We start from the raw sequence: 21,231 nt of genomic DNA on the forward strand, positions 1-21,231 counted from the left end.
TGTTGGCAATCAGCAGTGTGTTGGACTAGACTGCTCTGTACAAAATTACAGACGAGGCTGGAGGGGCCGTGGATATGATTTCCCTGGGATGGAGACTGTCCAAGACTGTGATTAAAGAGCATATGAGCACTGATTAATGCGATCATCATCCTGATGACAGAGGTATTCCTATAATAATAAATAGATGTTTATGATGCCAGCCATCAGCGATCATATGTCGCCATATTCTGCAGTGTGGGGGTGAGTTTAATTTGAAATTTAAATATTTCTTATGCAGGATGCCAAACATTAGATTGATTTGATAATAAGTGAATGATAGCAGCTGCCTCTGTGTGAAGCTGCGGATAAGTGTGACTATAGGGGTTGAAACCTCAAAATAATAGCAGGGCCTCAGGAATCTGACCTGGCGTGCGCAGCACAGTGCATTTTGTGAATTATCTCACTTATCAATCCCCGTGGAGCTCAGATGTCCAATCAGGGTTCCAGATTGGAGCGTGGGGCCCTCAGGCTGTGCTTTGACATTTAAGGGAAGCAAAGAGGTGGAAGGCTGTTTGGCTGCTTAGCAGCTCCTGTAAATATCCGCAGTCACCGCGCTGGGCTCTCGCCGTAATCGGCTCTGTGCCTTTTCACTCCACAGTCTTTGTTTTATTAAGATAAATGATAAAGCCACTGTGTGCAAACACATATCTCTGCTTAGTCTGGTCATGTATTTGAAAAGACATGCCTTGCAGCTGCTTGTAGCAGAAAGGTCAGTGAGGCAGCGGATAAGCAAAGCCAAGCGTGTACATTATAACAAGTACCGGTGCTTTCATTTCTCATCTGGCCTGTGCCTGTTTGTTTCACACTGTATTCTCTCTGACAGTCCATGTGCTGAGCTCAAGTTAGATAGCATCATTATAACACAGCTTACCATCAAAAGGAACATGGACAAGCGTGACATATTTTTATGACTTCATCACACTGCCTGGGCAATGTTTTTAGCAAATCTTTGGAAATTCAGCAATTAAGAATGAGCATATCACGCTGTGTATCATGCATTTCTGGGGGCTTTTACTCAGATTAAATGGGTTCAGATGCAAAATGGTCTGTGGACAAAACCAAGGTTTATTTACAAGCTTGCAGAGCTTTTCTTCTGTTTTTCACTTTGTCATTTATTTCCAGCGACCTCCCTGAAACAGACCTCAATCTCATCACGCACCTCACATCACATTACACACAGCACACACATGCTGGCCTGCTGTGTATTGTCACTGTAATTGTGATTGCCAGAATAAATCAACAAATGTTCTTATTTGGCAACCTGGGACGTTTATTACAAACAACTGGGCCCTGTGTTTCTTATGTGAATGGTTCAGAATTTTAAATCAAGAGGCTCAGTTTTCTGCCTGTGTTAAATACATGACTTTGGGACAGTCAAACTGCGGTAAACGCTTAATTTATGATCCATGTCATGGCCCTTTTAGTCATATTACTGTTACTGATGGCTTGTGATCATATTTGCTTCACCACTCATTTGTTATGTTATATGGGGAAACTGTGGAAAAAAGGAAAACATTTGCAATCGGCAATAAAGTGAGAAAATAGTTTTGCTGTGGCATTACTACGTGTTTCCTTGTGCAGCTCCAAATTTCACACTGGCCTTCAAATCTGATTGAGTCTCTCTAGGATGATAATCAGCCCTTTTACCTTGGCGATTTAAGGGTAGTAACCATTTGACAGAAATTTCACAACTGTCAGATTATTTGTTGTGTTGCCATTCCTGCGGTTGCAAGTCACCTCTGCTGCTGCCTGCTGACAGTGACGGCATTTAGGGAGACTGACGATGGATTTTCAGAGCTAATTGATGATAAACTTTGGCATAAAATGTTTGCAGTTGCTAGTAGAATTTGTTCTGCAAAGATAATGATCAGAACTGAAAAACTTTATGTATTTAAAACTGATTATAATAACTTTGGAGGCTATTGTGGTAGGGAGTAATGGCGACTTGATCACTTCTGGTACTTTGCCAGATTTGTGTATATAAAGCTCTCATGGACAACTTTGCAAATTATTCACGACAACTGACATACAAATGTTGGCATTAATGTTGAAAAATTTTGCCCAAACAGTGGTGGGTAGGTCTAATCCCTGTCCCACTACATATCTCAATCTCAATTACTTTTATTCATTGAAAATGTATTTCATAAAATAAAACATTTGTTTATGTTTGAATGTGATATAAAATGACATACACAGTAAAAGAAGATTTTATTCATGTTGAGACACTGAATCAGATACAAATTACTCGTCTTTTAAATTAATTTTCTGTGAAAATTTGAAAAAAAACAAACTGAAAGGATCACCAAAATGTGCATTTTGGTATCTGGTGCAAACAGGCCATCATGTTACCTCTACTGGTGTGATTATGTAAATCTTGACTATGGTACGATAGAGAGAAGATGATTCTTTCCCTACATGAGGTGAAATAAATATGGGGATAGCAGGCCCATTCTCGCTGTGGAAATCAGGGAGTGTGCTTAGAGTGGCTGATGATAGGCTGCCAGTCCTGCTCCCTAATTTGGACACTGACACAGGAAAGCTGAGTGCTTCTTCAATAAGCGGGATCCCTGCTGGCTCAACAATTATGTAACAAAGCTGACCAACGATTTCTGCATCTGTTACACTACTCAATGGCATTTTGATATTATACAAGAGCGTGTGGCATGGGGCACCACTGCGGGTTAAAATGAACTCCCTGTCAGGAGGCATTGGAGGAGCAATCATGCACAGTGCGTCTTGTGTGTGCATGTCAGTGTAGCATGAATGCAATTTCCCCCACTGACCTTCCACTGTGATTCTGATTCCTGGCTTCACAGTAGCGCACAGGCCTATACTTAAGCTGTTAGGTGTGGGTGATGCACTCAGCAAATCACACAGAAAAAACATTTACTTGCTTGAGCACAGGGAGAATTCAAGGAGTGATTCTATTAGCTGAAGAAGAAATTCTCATTGACATTTAATGCATTTCCTCTATGGCCAAACACATCCAACCATCATTTGATAAGTATTTGACTATTACCCCTACATCAAAAAGCTTTGATGCAAAGAGGATTGGATTTGATACCTCTTGTTGATCCAGAGAATTGGTGTGAGTATATGATAGTGGGGTCCTTGAACTGGGAATAATGAGGGGAAATTTGAAGGCTGTGTTGAGCTGTCAGTGCTGAAAGCATCAGATATGTATTAATAATCATCCCATCACCTCTGGAGCTGTCAGCCTTATGGAACATGAAAGACCCAGCCTAGTCTCCTTCAAATCAGGCCTAGCTAATTGCTTTCAAACGGAGCCGCCTTTGACCCCATGCATGGTCACTAAAGGTGTCCCTGCCTTAACTGGCATTGTTATGCAGCAGGCACTCCGTCCTCTGCCAGGCTCTTTAAAACTCTATTTTCAAACACACTTGGTTCAAGGGTATTTCATGCACCTCCACCTGAAGTGTTGGCAGTGAATAGGAATCATGAGGCTATCAAAATGTTCCAGAGATGATACCATTAGCCTTTGATGGGTGGACATGCTGCAGCTTGAGCTGTCTGGCCAAAATCCACATGATTGTGCTAATGGAGAGCTTGTAAAGGAATTAGCTTGATCAGATTTGGTAATATAGATAACTACAAGGGTGTAGGTGTGGTTAAAAAAAGGTAGTAGTTATGAATTATTAGTCCTTTCTCTCTGAAAACAGCTACCTCTTTCTAATAGAAAGTTTTATGGCCCAAAGTTTGTGGGCCATAAAACCAAAAAACATACCTAGAGAAGGCATAATTTAACTGACAAAGGTAGAATTATGTCTTTGGACAAGGCCTTGACATTTTTTAATGTCTTCTTCCAGACAAATTTTAAAGTGGCAAAAGGAAAGTTATTTTTGCTTGAACTTATTATTATGAAGAAAATGTTATGGCATGGCGTCATCACTGTTTAGACAGGTTCCCTTTAAGCCTTGCTTTTATTATGCCATTCTGTCTGCCACGAACCTATACTTATGAAGTTTATGAAGTTATAACACGGGGGCTCCGAAGTTCGAACCAAGACGAAAGCTGCAGTTCTATGGCCTCGCACCCAACCTACCACCGCCGATCTCAATAGGTTGATCCGTGAAAGAGCAGTGGGAGGCAGCAGCCCAGCTTGCCATCTGCAGACTGAAGCAGGAGTTTCAGCATCATGTCAGTTATCAAAACATATTCAGAGACTGCTTTTCCATTCCAGAAATCACCTTTTGAGACTTCAAAATGCTCTACTATTCAATGTTGTCCACATATGAGATATAGCCATGATCATCTGGAAAAAATTGCTGCAGACTGCATCAGCCATCTATTTTTCTCCATGCTTGGGTCCATATTATGGGGTGGCAGTGGCTGTGAAACGCAATGCTGTGCAAAGTCTGAATGACACTAGCTCTGTAGCCCAAGAGCTAAAAAGTTGTCACACGGATTTTGACAGTTCCCCTCACATCCATCAGAGCCAGAGTCTATTATTGCCCCCCATCCTTTACTTTGTGACTCACTGAGCCGAGTGCACCAAGAGAACACGGTTACTAAAGAGAATTCTGTTTTTAATTCAAGAATAGTCAGTGACTGGATTAATGGCCTTCTGAGCTAAGCTGCAAGCTAGTTTCAGCTCCACAGAAAGGTGGAGAGAAGCTGGGGGCTGATAACATCCACCCCCACACAGACGCTTTCTACTGGCTTAACACAAGCAAGAAAACACCCACACACCCACACACAAACAGACACAGGCATTCCAGCTGCAAAAACCAGCTGGGGTTGCATGAAATTTGATAAAATGATCTTAAAATGCAAATTGCATTCTCCATTTAGGGAGAGACAAACGATCCACAACAGGAGAGCATTGCTCAGAGAGAGGACAACCAGAACAGAAACAGTGATAGAGAGTGAGAGTGTGAAGGTCAGGGGTGGTAAATACATTTGCTTTATTTGCTTTTGATAAATTCTCAAGTCAAGCTAATTATTTTTGTCATCCTGAGGAGAGTTTTTTTAAATGTTCAGCTAAATTGGTTTTCATTTAACCGTAAGCAAAACTTATGCAAACTGCCTAGCATTGACCCTCTACGGTACGCATTATGATGCCAGTTAGGGAAAAAAAACATTTTTTTGTGGATGTTTTTGGGGTTTGTTGCCCATAGGCAACATTGTACCATAACAGTGCAAAAGTTAAAAATAAAGTTTTTGAAATTAATTTTATTATAATTTATTGAATTAACATGTGTAAAAGATTCAGTAGCTTCAACTGGGTACAATACATAACATTTTAAATCTAAAAACATTATAAAAGGAACTTTTTTAACCGGTTTCTTGTCTGAAATTTTGCCTGTAGGGCAACATTGTACCATTGAACCAACGACCCATTGAAATGAATGTCTTGAACAGTCTAAGTGTTTGAAACTTTCAAAAATGAAGGTTTACTCACCTATAAGTAGATTTTTTTTCTAGATGGAAAAGGGCCAGGAAATTACATTTTGAGTGATTTTCTGCAAAAGTATGCAAAGTAGGGTTTCAGTATGGCCTCTTGGAGGCCATACTGAATGTGACATGTTTGTCATGTGACAAATTAAAGCATTGCTATTGGTTCCCTATACTCTTCCCTCTTTTGTATCGCATTACTTAAAATGATGCATTGTAGAAATTTCACAGGCCAAAAATGGGTATGTTGCCTGAGGGCAACACCGTACCATAGAGGGTTAAAGAGGAATCAGTTTTACACATAGAAGTATGTCTTCTGTGGCTGTGAAGGAGCTTCCAGTCAAAGCAAGTCTGAGAAAACAACCCCTGATGAGGTCATCGGGATTATCTCAGCTCAGGCTACAATTTAAAGAAAGACTGGGTTACAAACAGTGTATTTACCAGGTAGGTAAGTCTTACAAAACAATGCTATTAGTTGCATCATGGGAAATGAGGGATCTGGCAGTTTTGGAGCTTGCCTCATGCAAGGGACAAAAAGTCAAGATATCTCAGATACTTCAAGATATTTAAAAGGCTTAATCATATCTCAGCCTCTGCTGCTTCAGTTTTGACCATTCATTTTTTAAAATGTGTCTTGGGTGAGGCTGACAGCTTTATGGAAGGTTAATATTGAATACCTTGAGTGCACCTTTAACATCATGTCACGTAATCCCCCCAAGGATTTGTAACAATCACCATTTTTAGAGTATCATACAGAGACTACCATTGTAATGTCTATTTTCCCTCAAGATGCCAACGTTAAAGAGCAGCCTCTTTATGCTCTGTAACGGGAGTCACAACATCAAGTACAAGTAATCTTGATTATGTCATAACTCGTTCTTGTCAATCCAGCAACACCAAACTGTCAGCAGGCTTTTGTTTCACAGACTGCTGGAGATGATGTTAAAAAGGCTTTTTTTAAAATGTAACAATCATACTCCCCTGAACTGTAAATATTCAGTTCTGCAGTGATGAAAGATGACATTGAATAGTTCCACGGTATGTTAAATGCATCAATTGCTGTCAATGTGTGAAATACTTGATACGATGGAGAGCAGAGCCAGCTCACAAAGCAGGATTTTAAGTATGTTAACATGCTGTAGATTCTTGAAATAAAAGTTTACAGCCTTAGGATAATGAAATGACATATAGTCAGCCAAAACAGTGTCACTTGTTGCACAATACAGTACAGTTTGTGTCAGACATTTTATTTCCACTCTTTGAATTGTAAGGATGCTGTGCTTTATGCTTGTTTATGTGCCCATATTGGGCCCAAAGGATTCTTTTTTTATTATTATTATTTTCTTGAGGAGACAATGTAATCTCCTGTTCAAATTAAAAACCTGTTAAAAACCTTTAAAACACTATTAAACTCCAGCAATCATTTGCACCTCAACAATCATGGTGCCGTTGGCGTTACGACACACGATCGTATCTTGAAAACAGCAGTAATTAATATTTGAGTTTATAGCATTGGTACGGTCCATGAGGCAAGCACGCAGGCTGAGAAAGACGCTTATGTAATAAACTACCTCCGCTCTGCTTTTCGCCTCAGAGTTGAGATCAGACGACTGAGTGAAAGAAGAGGATATTAAACCGCGCTGTCTAATGTATTCATAAGATATTCAAATGCAGAGCACGACGGCAACTGGATTCTGGATCAGTTAGCTTTACAGGAGAAGGTGTTCAGGGTCACTAACACATTTTCTAATATTGCAAAATGAATGCACAAATGCCTTCCCAAACAGTCTCTTTAAAACCAGCATAACAATTATGCAATTTTCCGCCGTGCTAAGCCTCACAGGTATGTTTTAAAAGTCTGAGAGTGGCTGACTGGTTCTGGTCTCCTTGATATCAAGTCAGTCATTAATGGCTGTCACACAGTACTGCCTGAGTGATCCACATGGCAGACAGAGAGAGTCAAAGGATCAGGCTTCTTTTCTTTTCTTCTTTTTTTTAGAATTAAAAAAACAAACAAAAAAATTGTGTTTCTTCATCAGCCCAGACAAAGTGAGAATTAGGCCTGTCACGATAGTCAATATATCGACTTATCGTTCAATATATAAAAATGGATGCGATAGCTTTTGTGGACTCGATAATTGTTTGTGTAACTCGAAGTCAAGTTTCCCGACGGCTGCACAACTCCAGAAAGTTTGGTGAAATAAATGGAATTGGTGCCAAAGCTACTGGGGTTTGGGAACATTTCAGATTTCACTGTTCAGCTCAGCAGCTGTACAACATCCTATCGTTTATCGTGATAGTTTCTGGGAAAATATATCGTCCTAAAAAAATTCTTAACGTGACAGGCCCAGTGAGAATGACTAATTTTCATTACTTTATTCATAAACCTTAACTGCTTATCCAAACTTGGGTCACTGGAGGCAGGAGCTGATCCCAGCTGACATTGGGCGAAAGGCCTGGACAGGTTTCCAGACTATCACAGGGCAGACACATAGACACAGACAACCATTCACGCTCTCATTCACTCCTATGGGCCATTTAGAAAAATCTATTTAACCTCCGAGGACTCAGAGAGAACCCCCACTGACATGGGGAGAACATGCAAACTCCACACAGAAGAGCCGCAGGCCGGAGTCGAATCCTCTTGCTTTGAGGCAAAAGTGTTCAGTAACCGCTACGCCACCTAATGAAATATTTTCCATTCCTGGAATGATCACCTTTTAGATTGCAAGACCATGTCTGCTAATACTGATCACTGAACTTAAGATCTCTGTGGAAACACAGGGTCCTGGCTCTCTGTGACCCATGGAGTGGAGGATGGGGTGAGGTCGAGCTGAGTCATTGCTCCTACAGCCGTGGGCCAAAGGGGGGTAAATGGGGCTGATCTGGTGCCCGAGCCTGCGTCACACTCACACACAAGCTGTATGGGAAAGTAGCTCATCCTGCTGGCTCTGTGGCTCAGGCATATATCTGCAGCCACTTGAAAACCATGTATGTGGTTTTAAGATTTATTTTTTTTAAAGATTTACTTCCTCTGTCAGCAAGCGCCATCATTATTCAGAGTAGTGCAAGGATACGCAAAAGTCATCAAGGGCAGGATCCAGCATGTTTAGTGCTTAACCTATACTAGAGACTAAAAGTCAAGATGTCTCCAATATCTCAGGATATCTAAAAGACAAATCTGGTCCCGCGGTTGGTCATTTCAGACAATACACCAAACTGCATCATGGGAAGTGTAGGATCCAGCATTTTGGAGCTTGATACACACCAAGGATGGAAAGTGGGAATATGTCAGATATCTGAGGATGTTTTTAATACACATCTGTCCCCCAGTTGGGGAAACCTGGTCCCCTTGGTCAAAATACACTCTTGAGTTGCACTCTTGAGTAGTCAGGTAGTCAGAATTTCTCTGCCTCCTCTGCATCAATTTTGACCAGTTCAGTATTTCATTTTTGGAGTGTGCCTTTAACTTTAGAGTACTGTATTGTAATGCAATTTGTGTCCATGACAAAAAATGTGCTTTTTTAGATTAGGGCATGTATGACTTTTAAGGCTTTTTTAAACGGGCCATAGTTTGAGACGGATAAGATAAATGATAAATGTTCACTTTGGTAACAGAAACACATCTACGGTATGTTTTGTCTATGATAGGAAGCAATACAGATTTTAGCCAAAAGCTAGGTTTGGACTTTGTCAGCAGCAGCTTTAGAGTGAATCAATGTGTTTGTTTTTGCACTTCTTAAAAACAGCAGTGGTCTTTTTCTTTCTCATTGATTTTTTTTCAAAAGAGAAATAGAAACAACAAAAAATACCAGAGCATGTCACACAGACAGGAAAAGATGCACATTATGGTCTTGAAGTAAATGTGTCTTTGATGCTACATGTTATACAACCCCCAACTCAAAAAAAGCTGGCACATTGTCTAAAATGTAAATAAAACAGAACGTGATAATTTGTTAATTCTTGTGGATGAAATTTTTTGGAAAACTTCACTGAGACAATATATTTAATATTCAAACTGATACACTTGTTTTTGTAAATATATGTTACATATGTATTCTGTTATTTAGGCAATGTTTTATTCAGTGTCCCAACTTTGATATTTATGATATTTAGCCAAAAGCACTTGAGTCACAAATGAATCAGTAATTTGACTCTCAAAAAACATCACTGACACCAAAAAAAAAGTAACTCTGAATGAATGTATTAACAAATTAAGAATTATAAAAGATGAAAACCCTCCCCCAGTTCAGATCATAAGCATAGAAACACCACTGGGCAAATATGAAACTTAATGTGCCCATTTGTTTTAGTGTGTTTTAGTCCAAGAGTTCTTTACAGTGTAGATGTATATCCTGAGCTTGTGTTTCTCTATACACATGCAGGATAGAAAAAGGCATCTGCAGGGGATGAAAGCAAATGTCCGATTAAAGCAGTAAACACAGACAAGAAGCATCATTTAGTGCCCATAAAGCCGAAACCAGATTTAGGACGGAGACGAGAGAGGTCCATATTTCAAGGACGTCACCCGGATGGGGGCAGAGAAAGCAGCCAAATTGGATGAAGTTAAGCTGCACTAACTGCTTGTTGTGACTCGAGAGAGAAAACTCAATCGTCCCTTTGACCGGCCGACTGCACTGAGAAAGAATACATTGTTCCTGTGTTTTGGGTGGATTATGAGGGAACATGTCACAACAGCAGGTTTTTGACAAGGTCTTGGGTGTCCGCTGTCATACACATTACGGTCAGGAATGCCGATGAGGCCTAATGAGGTTTTAATCCAGCCGGAGTCATTAGTGGCAGGTCATCTTAAAACAATCTAGGGTCAGGCTGCATAAAGGCTGCAGAGGTCTCCCCCCACTGGGTCACTGAGCACGGCACAGACACTTCAGCACTTCAGCAGCGTCTGCAGGTATTTGTGACACTTGAGTCATGTTTGAGATGTTTTGAGAATTGGTATGAGACATTTCAGTGTGGTCTGTTTCATTATATGTAAATTGTTTAAAATTAACCCTTTATAGGAAAATGTCAACCCTGAAGTGTTATTGGAGGATATTACAAGACTTTTTGCAAAATGTTTCATTTTTGTATTGCAAATCGAGGTCAATTAAGTCATTATTATCATTATATTTATTATAGTCTCTTTCCCACAGCAGCCCTAAATATACAATAACACATCATTTGCATCCATCACCACTTTATCTTTTACTTTTAAACTATTTATTATCTTTTTAGACTACTTATTACATATGCTTAATGTCTGAATGTCTTTTTTGAAGCACCATATATATGAGAAGCACATGTAAATTTAGAGCGAGGAGACCTGTTATAGATGTCCGCTCAAGTTACCAAATATGGTTATTAGCCTGATAAAGGGTTAAATGATCAACAAAATTCATCATCCTACTGTTTAAGAATTCACATCATTTTTGGTGTAACTTTGTCATTCTCTTGCTTTCCTTTCATTTATAAGCACTTCTCTGATCCATGAAAGACCCAGGAAACAGAAGTACAGCTTCTGACAAGTGGTTTTTATTTTGGAGTTCATGTCGTCCCCAGGACGCCTTTTCAAACTTGCTAAGACATGTTAATTAATATGTTTTGCCCCAAGAGCAGCATGAGTCATCAAGATTTCACACTATGTTTACAGAAAGGACTTTTAGGCTGTTTAGAGTGTAGATAAGCATATTTTTTTCAAAACATCATCTCCTTAGGGTCTGGTTAAGTAACCCAATAAGCTTTCCCTCTCTTTTTCTCACTGGGGTCTTTAAGAAAAGTGTTGTAAATATGATGGTGATTATAATCAAGATGGTGATGATGTAAAGGTAATGGAAGTTGCACCAGAAACAGAAGGCACAGCTGCATAACTGGTAGCTGTCATGACACACTGCAAAAAAAAAAAAAAAAAAAAAAATTAAGAATAGACGGTCTCTGCAATAAAATCAAGAAGAACAAACCTTCATTTTACATAATGCTCGAAAGGAAATTGCACTCAGACAGGTTTTATGGGCTGCCATCAAAAAAAAAAAAAAAAATCAAGGTTATTCTGAATTTTAATTAATTCAAAAAGGGTTGCTGTTGATGGTAGCTTGGCCATTTAAAAATCACAGGTTCATGCAGGATGTCCTGTGTTGCACTATTATTAATTCTTATTGACCAGTTAGTGGTCTGCAGTGTTTTTACTCCACCTTCCAATATCTCGTAATAGTTGTTTTGCAGTCACAGTGCTATTTGTCGCAGCAGTAGCATTGTAGCATTACAGTAAATGATAGAGCTGTATGCTGAGACACTAAATGGCACCAGTGTGGGCTTAAGTTTTAACTACACAAGTTGGTTACCAACTGTGTATGTGCACTGTTTATCCAATCTAAATGTAGAAGCTTTTTTTCCAGGCAGCCAGACACTTAAAATGAGTCATGCAAAGAGCCAGAGGTAATTGGTGTGCATGGGTCTGGTGTCGGGAGGTTACAGGTGCACCCCTCTTCCTCTAAGAGGATTTTGCCATCAGGGAGAATAAGTGCCTGCTTGTTCCACTGGAAATGTTGGAATGAAGTGAACTGAATTGTCATTCATAATCTAGAAGTTTTCCACTGGCACGGGTAGCGCTATCTTCTGCTGTTTGCACTGCAATTGAAATTTCGATCATGAGGTGTAAACATTTAGAAGCCTCCCTGTGAATATTAGTCAGTTGGCCGTGTTGGTGGAGGAGTCGTGCTGCTGATTTGTGGCTGACAGTGTGCAGAGATGGTTTGCCCTCTGCTTATTGACATGTTCTTGTCTAAACAGCTCCATCCCAGGTCAGCGAGGTCATCAAGGAGAAAGTGCAGCAGCGCAGCATCCAGCTGTCCTGGCAGGAGCCCCAGCAACCCAACGGCGTCATTACAGAATATGAAATCAAATACTATGAAAAGGTGAGTTTGGCAGTAGATTTGTTTGTGTCCTTGTCTCTTTCTGAAACACTTTCCCCTCCATCTCTCACTTCACATTCACTTTTGCCAACTCTTCATTTTGTATTCTGTCTGCATGCTGCTGTGAGTGGAATTCACAAGATTCTGCAAGTACCTTCTTTGTCTCATAATTGCAATAATGAATGAGATGCTCATAAGATTTTAATCAGGCTGTAGTCCTTCTCAGCCGCCCCCATGCACATGTTAGCACACATACAGTCCCAGGCTGCTGCACCGCCAGAATTAGTAATCTGTTACTGTTATCTCCTTTCCCTTTCCACGTAGATTATAGACTTTCTTTCCTGTGTTTCAAGTCTGAACATATCAGCTTTTTACAGCAAGGTTTAATGGAGCGAATTTAACCCAGCAAATCAAAGACAGGCAAGCAGAGCTGTGATGCCAGTCCTGCTGGCCACAGCCTCTCGCAAACACTGACGAATCAGTCTCCTATGTCACGTACTGTGGCTGTGGTCTGCCCAGCTGTAAAAGTGGAAAATTGGAAACAACAACTACACCCCTAACAGACCCTGGCATTCCATTTGGGCTTTTGCAGAGCAAAACATTTACAGATCAACAGCAAAGTATACTGCTGCCTGTGCATCCAGAAAGGTTCCTCAATGAAAAAGATAGTGCTTATGTAGTCGGCAGACTGCCAAATGGTGGCTTAATAATCTCAGTTAAATTGATAGATGTTCTATAATGTACAATCAGGATAAAGCATAGGAACAAATGCTTTGCTAAAGCTTAATATCTTAAATGGTACCTTTAAGATAAGACACATTGTATTTTATTCTGTTTGTATTTAATAGAAATATTGATTTACCAAACTAATCAGCTTCAACTTTGCGGTTTATTGATCACATCACTTCTAACCGATGTGTCACCTTTAAAGTCTGCCATGAAAAGGTGGGATTTTATTTAAACCACTGCAAGGCAAAGTAGGAGCAATTGAGATGAAATTGCTTCTTCTAAGACATACTGTTTTCATTCACAGAGTGGTGAGTATGACGCGCGCTGTACTGATGGCATTAGTCATCTGGTAATCCACATGGTACTTCATTTATTAAGACAACAGGTGAACATGAAGTCAGTGCAGCAGCAAACCAAAACAGGAGCTGATCAGAAACAGGGTTGTACTTATAAAAGCAGGAAAAGTGTAACCAAAGGCTTGTCTCTTATATATGCCTGCTTCTCTGCAGCAAAGGAAAAGAAAGTATTAACAAGCTGTTGTATAACTTATGTTACTGAATACTAAAATTTGAATGGTTTTATCTTAAAAATCTCACTGTGTGTGTGTGTGTGTGTGTGTGTGTGTGTGTGTGTGTGTGTGTGTGTGCATGCTTCACTGAAGTGTATCTGCTGTATTTTTGGAAGGAAAGATGTAAAGATAACAACACTGGGACTCCAGACTTTCACACAGCAATTGGATTTTCTTTTATTTCGCCCAAATGGGGACAATTTCATTCTGGAATAAAATGTTTTATACAGGATCAAAAGGACCGAGTTTATTCCACGGTACGGTCAAAGTCCACATCAGCCACAGTGAACAACCTGAAGCCCAGCACAGCCTACGTGTTCCAGATCAGGGCCTTCACAGAGGCAGGATTCGGTACCTATGGCCCCAGACTGGAGATAACCACCAAGGAAGAAGCCACAGGTAGGACTAAGAAACAGGCTACCAATGCAATATTTCTTACTTTTTCACTGGTACACACATCTGAATTTGTCAGTAATATTTGCAGATATAAAAATATTTATTGTGGTTTATCCTTAATAACTTTTCACCAGTTTTCACTAGATTTGTTTTTGGATAAAACCTGAAGGAAATGATGGTGAAGCACCTGACTTTACTCTCTATGGGGAATTAATGAGCTGAAGTTAGGGACTGTTTCAAAAGGTTATATAGAGGACCAAGAGACGGTGAAAGAAGAAGTGAAAAATGTTGGTTGGTTTGGCAATACATTGATACAGACTTTATTTTTTGAACATTTCTCCTCTTCAGTCTTTATTCCCACTTATCTGCAAAGTTTTCACCTGCTGTATTATCTTTTGGAAATAGAGTCCCCAATAAGCTCCAAAATGTATGCACAACCTGTTAATGTTTCCAGCTACTGTAGTAATAGCCCAGGGAAATGATTTGCTTTCAAGCAAAGCAAACAGAAATTGCTTTGACTTTATGCTGACAAGACGTCATGGGAGAAATCACTAAGCACAAGGACAAACTACTGTAGCGTCATGAGGATAAACTCATTTAAATCTAATCAGTTACATTAGCTTTGCCTTAGTGTCACAGTGTGTTACTGTGAGTTCTGGTAAGAGATGGTGCTGTGAGGTGTTTGTGTTATGGATCATAATGTCTAGCATTATAAGATATTGTAGACAGGAGGACAACAACTTATGTCCACTAATTTAAATCAAGGGGCGCAAGTTGGCATATGGAAAGTCGAGACAGGTTCCATATTTTTCCGAGGACAGAATTGTTCCAATCGATATCTGAAGGAATGTGTTCACATTATCTTTGGAGTGAAGTCATATTAGATCATTCCAGAGGCTACATCTCCAAGGCGACCTAGCATGCTAGCATTTAATTGGCTGAAAGGGAGAAGGCTATCTGAAGTAGTAGCAGCCTGACACAGAGGCCAGAGCTGATCATTGTGCTAGAGTTAATTGACTTGTAAACATTGTAGACATCAGTGTAGTTACTTACTTTGATCTATTTGGGTTAACGTTAGCTGCCTCCATCCATCCCATCACCTGTTCTCATAATCTCAGACAATACATACTGTATTCGGGATATGTTTAATTGTGTGAAAGTTTTGAACATAATAATAATAATAATATCTTTATTTATATAGAACCTTTCAAAAATGAGTTAGAAGGTGCTGTACAACAGAAATAAAACATATCAAATACAATTCACTTACAACAAAAATAAAACCACAAAAAGAAATGACATTGGACTTAAATTTTTTTTAATTTAAAATCACTATTCTCAACAAGGTAATCGTACAACAATAATAAAAGGAAATTAAGAGAAGGCCAATCGATAAAAGTGAGTCTTTAGAAGAGATTTAAAAGAAGCCACTTAGCTCGCCTGCCTGAGATCGTCGGGCAGGGAGTTCCACAGCTGCGGAGCACGGACAGCGAAGGCCCGCTCACCTTTTGTAATGAGACGGGACCTCGGGACCAGAAGCAAAGCTGTGCCGGACGATCTCAGGCAGCGTTCAGGCTCGTAGGGTAAGAGCATGTCTTGGATAAAGGCAGGAGCCTGAACATTCAGGGCTTTAAAAAAACAAGTAATACAATCTTAAAATCAATTCTAAAACGCACATGCTGAAATCTTTCTGAAACATGTGAAGTGTGGTTATAAATGAACCCAAATTCAATAGTTTTTCATTTACATGAATATGTGTGATATTTAAAGAGGTTAGCTTCCCCAACAAAAGACACAAAAAGGATGGAAGAATAAATCATGCCTATTTGTGTTGACTCACCAAGAATAACATTAAATGAGAGACTTTGATCTACAAGAGAATCAATATTTGAAAGAAACAGAGAAATACAGAGTGCCTGAGAGCTATAACTGTAATATTACCTCTGCCAAGGAGGCTATGTTATCAGTGTGGTTTGTATGAAAAAAAAAGTACAGACCGTTTTTTTAATAAAACTTGTTGGAAGGATGTAGAATGGGCTGATGAAGAACCTGTTTAATTCTGAAGCAGATCTGCATCCTGGGGAGAATACACAAATTACGTTCATTAACATGAGCAACAGATTAGGTCTTTTTGCTGCATTGTTTAAACATTATAAGCAGTTATTTACTACACATCTTCTATGTAGTATACGTGTTGCTTCCACATTACGACACAAAGCTCATGAACACACACTGAAGACGTATCGACTTCCCATCTCAGGAAATGGGACTGTCCCAGGAGCACATGAACACACCATTGCCCTTGGTGGAGGTCTGCGCTCTCTGAATGCCATTCTGGTATTCTGGTATATTTCTAGATTTTTAATTGTCACCTGGCGCCTTAAGTTGAAGTTTTCCTTTCTTTAAATTAGGACATTTCCTCTGTAAATTATTGCAGGAAAGGTGCAAATTGATTCATTAAAAATCAGAATGGAGGAAGTTAGGTGTTTTAAGCTCAAGATGTTCTGCTAGAAGAACCCCAGAGCCCCTGTTTAATCAATGTTGAAACAAAACAGTGCCCTTAATTAAAATATCTGACTACCATAAATAAAGCAAAAAAAACTGCTTATGACCAATGCTGTGTTGCTGCAGCTTTCCAATTTAAATTGCTTTCCAACATATTGGTAATAATTTGGCTTGTACTTCATTTAAGGATTATCAACATTTTGCGAAATACGCTTATTAGCTTTATTTTCCAGGGTGAGATGAAGAGATTTATATCTTATCTCATGTCTTTGCGTTATGATCAGGACATGGTGAGCCCACTTCTAATTTGTGAAGACCTCCATTAGTCACTGTTTCAGTCATTTCTCATTAGTTTTGGGCCCCGACATTCAACCTGCCCACCCAAACACCCCCCCTCACACACACGCGTGCACACACCTTACATCCAACATTTCTGCGTAAAAGGACACATTAATTACTCATACCACATGCAGAGTGTGTCCTGTAACAAGGTTAGAAGTTTGCATTCCAGTCAAAGTGTCCTTGACCAGCACAGAGGATCACTAGCCTCCTCTATGACAGCCTCAAGAGGGAAATATTGCAGTTGAGCACTCCCGATTCTTTCCAAAATAGACTATTGGTGAGATACTGAAGCTTGATTGAGAAACAGCTGATCAAATGTCGCCACATATCTCAGCTGCCTTCTCTTCAGGCAGGCCACAAAAAAATCACTCTCTTTCCAAGTATTTATACAGCGCAGATCCACTTGATTTAAAATGCATGAATTTTCCCCCTCATACACCACTCGCATTGACTTTATCCGATGCTACGGCAAGCCATTCTTCGGAGCAATCGACAGTTTGTCAACGCAAACAGTCTGAGCACTATGGGAGCTCTGTATGGGAAACAATCCAACCTGAATGTGTCTTTGTTTGAGATGAAGGGCATTGCCGTCCCCGTCTGGGACTATTAAGCCCACTTTCTGAAACAGTAGAGCCGTGTGTATAAGGACGGCTCAAAAATAGAAGCATCCCTCCTCCACTCTCTCAGAGGGAAGTAGAGGAGGGGGGTTATCAATCTCCACGCCTCTCATTGGGCTCAATTATGTCCTGCAGATTGTAGTCTTTGATGTGCTGAAGTTCATACTGAGCATTTCTGTCTTTCTGTATGTCTGTCTGTGTGTTTATATGTATGTCCATCTCATCAGCTGCGATTGTCTCCAGCGAGCAGAACCCCGTCATCATCATAGCGGTGGTGGCCGTGGCAGGGACCATCATCCTGGTGTTCATGGTGTTCGGCTTCATCATCGGGAGAAGGTACGCTCTCGCGGGCCCCATTGACTCTCCGCTCCTGTGAGTCTGCGCTTGTCAATTAGCCTTTCTGTCACTCACAGGCCTCCACGCCTGTGGAGTCGTCACACGCACACACACGTGCACCCATCATCTCGTGGCATGCTGTGCTAATGGGTTGTGATGCATCATTTTTTTTCCCCAGCCCCAACTAAATTTTTAAGTCATTTTTGCAGAGCCATGATGAGACAAGTATTCCAGAGCGAGAACGCTTTGGCTCTGCATTCCATTCATGTGTGCGTGTCTGTGTGTGTGTCTGTGTGTGTGTGTGTGTGTGTGTGAGAGAGAAAGAGAGAGATCTTGAGGGCAGGATGAAGTGTGGCACAGAATTTCACCATCACAAAGCACCCAGCTCATTGTCATCATCATCTTTCCCTCACATACTTCATTTGTGTTTTCATCTGCATGAATGACATTTCACCAGAAGTGGCTTTTAATGGTGGGTTCATCAGAATTAGCCTTCTCTGGCACCATTTTTGAGTCAAAAATGTACCCCTTATTCTCCATATGTTAGTCAAGCCAGTGTCATACACAATCCACTGGTAGCAGTGTGACATTCACTTTCCATTGAACACGGTATCTCAGATGCCAGCTGAAGATAATCTAGATAATCTATAAATCTGACAAGAAGACATGTAAAAAAAAAAAAAAAAAAAAAGATTAACTTTATAACATTACACTCATCACAATTAAACCTTTACTTTAGTACAAACACAATCTAAGTATAGTAACATACTTCCTGTTTGCATCACCCAAGAACCCAGGGGATGCAATCAGAACTGAAACACATACACAAGTTCCTGTTGCCGTGTTTTCTTTTAGCGATGCCCTCAGTGTTCCTCAACATTGAAACCCTCTTAGTAAACCTAGTGCCACTCTAGGTTTATGCTATGGCCATATGTTTTAATTATAGAAAATTTGGTATTGAAAAAAAAATATTTTTTTTTTTGTTCTTTTGTATTGCAATAATAAGCCTCTGCCCGGACTTTACTTTAGGAACAATGGACACAATAAAACCATTTGAGTGACAGAATTTATTCATTATTTATTATGTGTTGTTTTCTTGTTTTTTTTTTTTTTAACTAAAACTGGTTGAGCATCTACATTACTATCAGCACATGTTTATTGATAGAAAATATGAGCAGACTATTTTTTTTAAATCTTGTCGCAGTTGCTATTTTTTTTTCTGAGCCCAACATGGTTCTAAATAACTTTATATGTAGTGACAAGACCGGCACAGAAAGGCAATGTTCTTAGACGTCTAGTGGTCAGAAGTAACAGTGGAGACATGTCCATCACTTAACGCTTATTTCAGCTCCCATGTAATAATATTTTCAGTTTGTGCTCCAAGACAGACTTTGTGCAGCAAAACACCTGCTTGAAGAAACCTCAATCATGTTAAAATTACAAATTCATTTTACAAGACATGTTGAAGAGTCCTTTACAGTGCATGTATTATTTGATATATTACATGAGTAGATACTCCAGCCAGTTTTCCAGCCTCTAGGCTGTTGGGTTCACATTTCCTTTAGCATTGAGTTCCTTAGGAGATTTGTCATGCACAGCATTAGTTGTCGCATTAAAATTCTTGTAATTTAGGGCATTTATTTCCTCTGCACAATCAGTTGATTCTGCCACTCTCTTCCTCTCCCCCCGTGCAGACACTGCGGGTATAGCAAAGCTGATCAGGAGGGAGACGAGGAGCTCTACTTCCAGTGTGAGTGCCTGCATTCATCAACCCTTACACACATGAAAAGTATATGTATATGTACATAGGCAAGAAACATCTCAATCACTGAATACTGAACAGGAAGAGTGCCTTAAAATGCATTAGCACCCACAGGCATGACTGTTTGATCCCAGTTCATTTGATTTGAGCCGGGAACAATCAGGGTAACATCTGCTGCTGATTGGCTAGATTTAGTCTGTGGAGATGAAGAAGTTAGGAAACCACAAATGCATGAATGTGACAGCTGTCAGGGAGGGAGTAGAGGTTGGCCCGTGAGGAAGGAGTGCTCTCTAAGAAAGCGTTAAAGCCGTAACTCAGACGATTTTAGTAAGCGACGGAGTTTTGCACACACAGTTTGCTCTGTCGAAGGGGCTGCTGCTAGGCGCCCTCTATCAGTGAGAGGGTTTTTTTTTAACACTGATACACCAACCCTAATGATGCCCCTGGAGATCCAGCTGCAGACAGCTTTCCCAAGTGGAGCTGTAATGATCCACGCTGTAGGCAAACTGCTGATTTGGAAACAAAGGGTCAGGGGTGTCACAAAGTGTACGGCTAAAGCAGAGGCAGTGCCTGTGAGACCCGGTTGACTACTGCTAAGTATCTGACAGATCCACCTCAGCAGCTCACAGGTCCCACCTACCGAAGAAAAAAACTGGAAGAAAACACAAACAAGGCTAGTGTCGGGCTTAATGGAGCGATCCGCCATGCAATATCAAATGACGAGAGGCTGCCAGGGCGACAGAAGCTAGATAGCGCAAATTCAACATGTAGACCCAATTTGTCTGCCATGTAGCAGCAAGGAAGTCGTGATAAGACATCTCCTATCAGATGCGCTGACATCTCGGATGGACGAAGCAATTATGGGAGCAAGTGGAGGGAAATCTCAGCTGCCGGCTTCCCCTCACTGGAGCACAATGCATTTGTTGTATTTACGCTGTTGGATCGGCCACATTGCCTTTCCTCCATACAGAGAATAAGTGTGTCTCCAGCTGGATGAGCTGTTGGTCCAGCGTTTATCCAGTGTATTATGGCTTTAGTAGCTCATTAAATTTTAAAGTTGACAGGTGATATTGTTATCAGTGAAATTTAAAATGCATAGTGTAATCGTACCCATGAGTGGTGTGTTCATGTAATAGAGCATAATGCCGTAATTTGCTGTTAATTTGTGCAAAATGTTAACCCCCTACCCCATCTTTGGCCTTATTCTGACCTTGTTTGTTTTCCTTATTGTTTTACAAACTGCTTCCACTCTCACTTCATGGATATTCATGAAGTCTTCTCATATCAGTGTTACTGGGAAAAATATATATATTGGAGCAGTCTCCCTTTCTACTTTAACTTTTGTTTCTATGTTCAATAGTACCTTACTTTTAAACTAATATTACATATTGTTATTTTTATTAAATCAAAATACATTTTTTGAAAACCTTTTTAGCCCTGAGTAGTCTGCCAAAAAACAAAACTGGACTTACAATTTGATTCTTACGACCAAATACTGAACTGTATTCACATCGCTGTATTATTAATGTTGAAAGTTATTCATCGCGTTGGGATATATTACTCATTATCTGTCTCAATGTATATGGTATGAATTTATATTTTTATTATTATATA

General features: G+C 40.0%; 1 protein-coding gene across 2 annotated transcripts in view; it reads left to right on the plus strand.

Annotated features, from left to right (window-relative positions):
• The window catches only part of epha7 (eph receptor A7), an 88,462-nt gene that overhangs the window by 51,500 nt on the left and 15,731 nt on the right, over nucleotides 1-21,231 (plus strand). Inside the window, exons 6-9 of one of the 2 annotated variants that reach the window (XM_059355748.1) lie at nucleotides 12,241-12,365; nucleotides 13,890-14,058; nucleotides 17,747-17,891; nucleotides 19,550-19,605. In XM_059355748.1, coding sequence (XP_059211731.1) covers nucleotides 12,241-12,365; nucleotides 13,890-14,058; nucleotides 17,747-17,891; nucleotides 19,550-19,605 — 495 coding nt within the window. The remainder of the gene's footprint in view (nucleotides 1-12,240; nucleotides 12,366-13,889; nucleotides 14,059-17,746; nucleotides 17,892-19,549; nucleotides 19,606-21,231) is intronic. The other variant, XM_059355749.1, reaches the window with a different exon arrangement.

This window comes from Centropristis striata, chromosome 18, assembly GCF_030273125.1.
Source record: "Centropristis striata isolate RG_2023a ecotype Rhode Island chromosome 18, C.striata_1.0, whole genome shotgun sequence".
NCBI classification, from domain to species: domain Eukaryota; kingdom Metazoa; phylum Chordata; class Actinopteri; order Perciformes; family Serranidae; genus Centropristis; species Centropristis striata.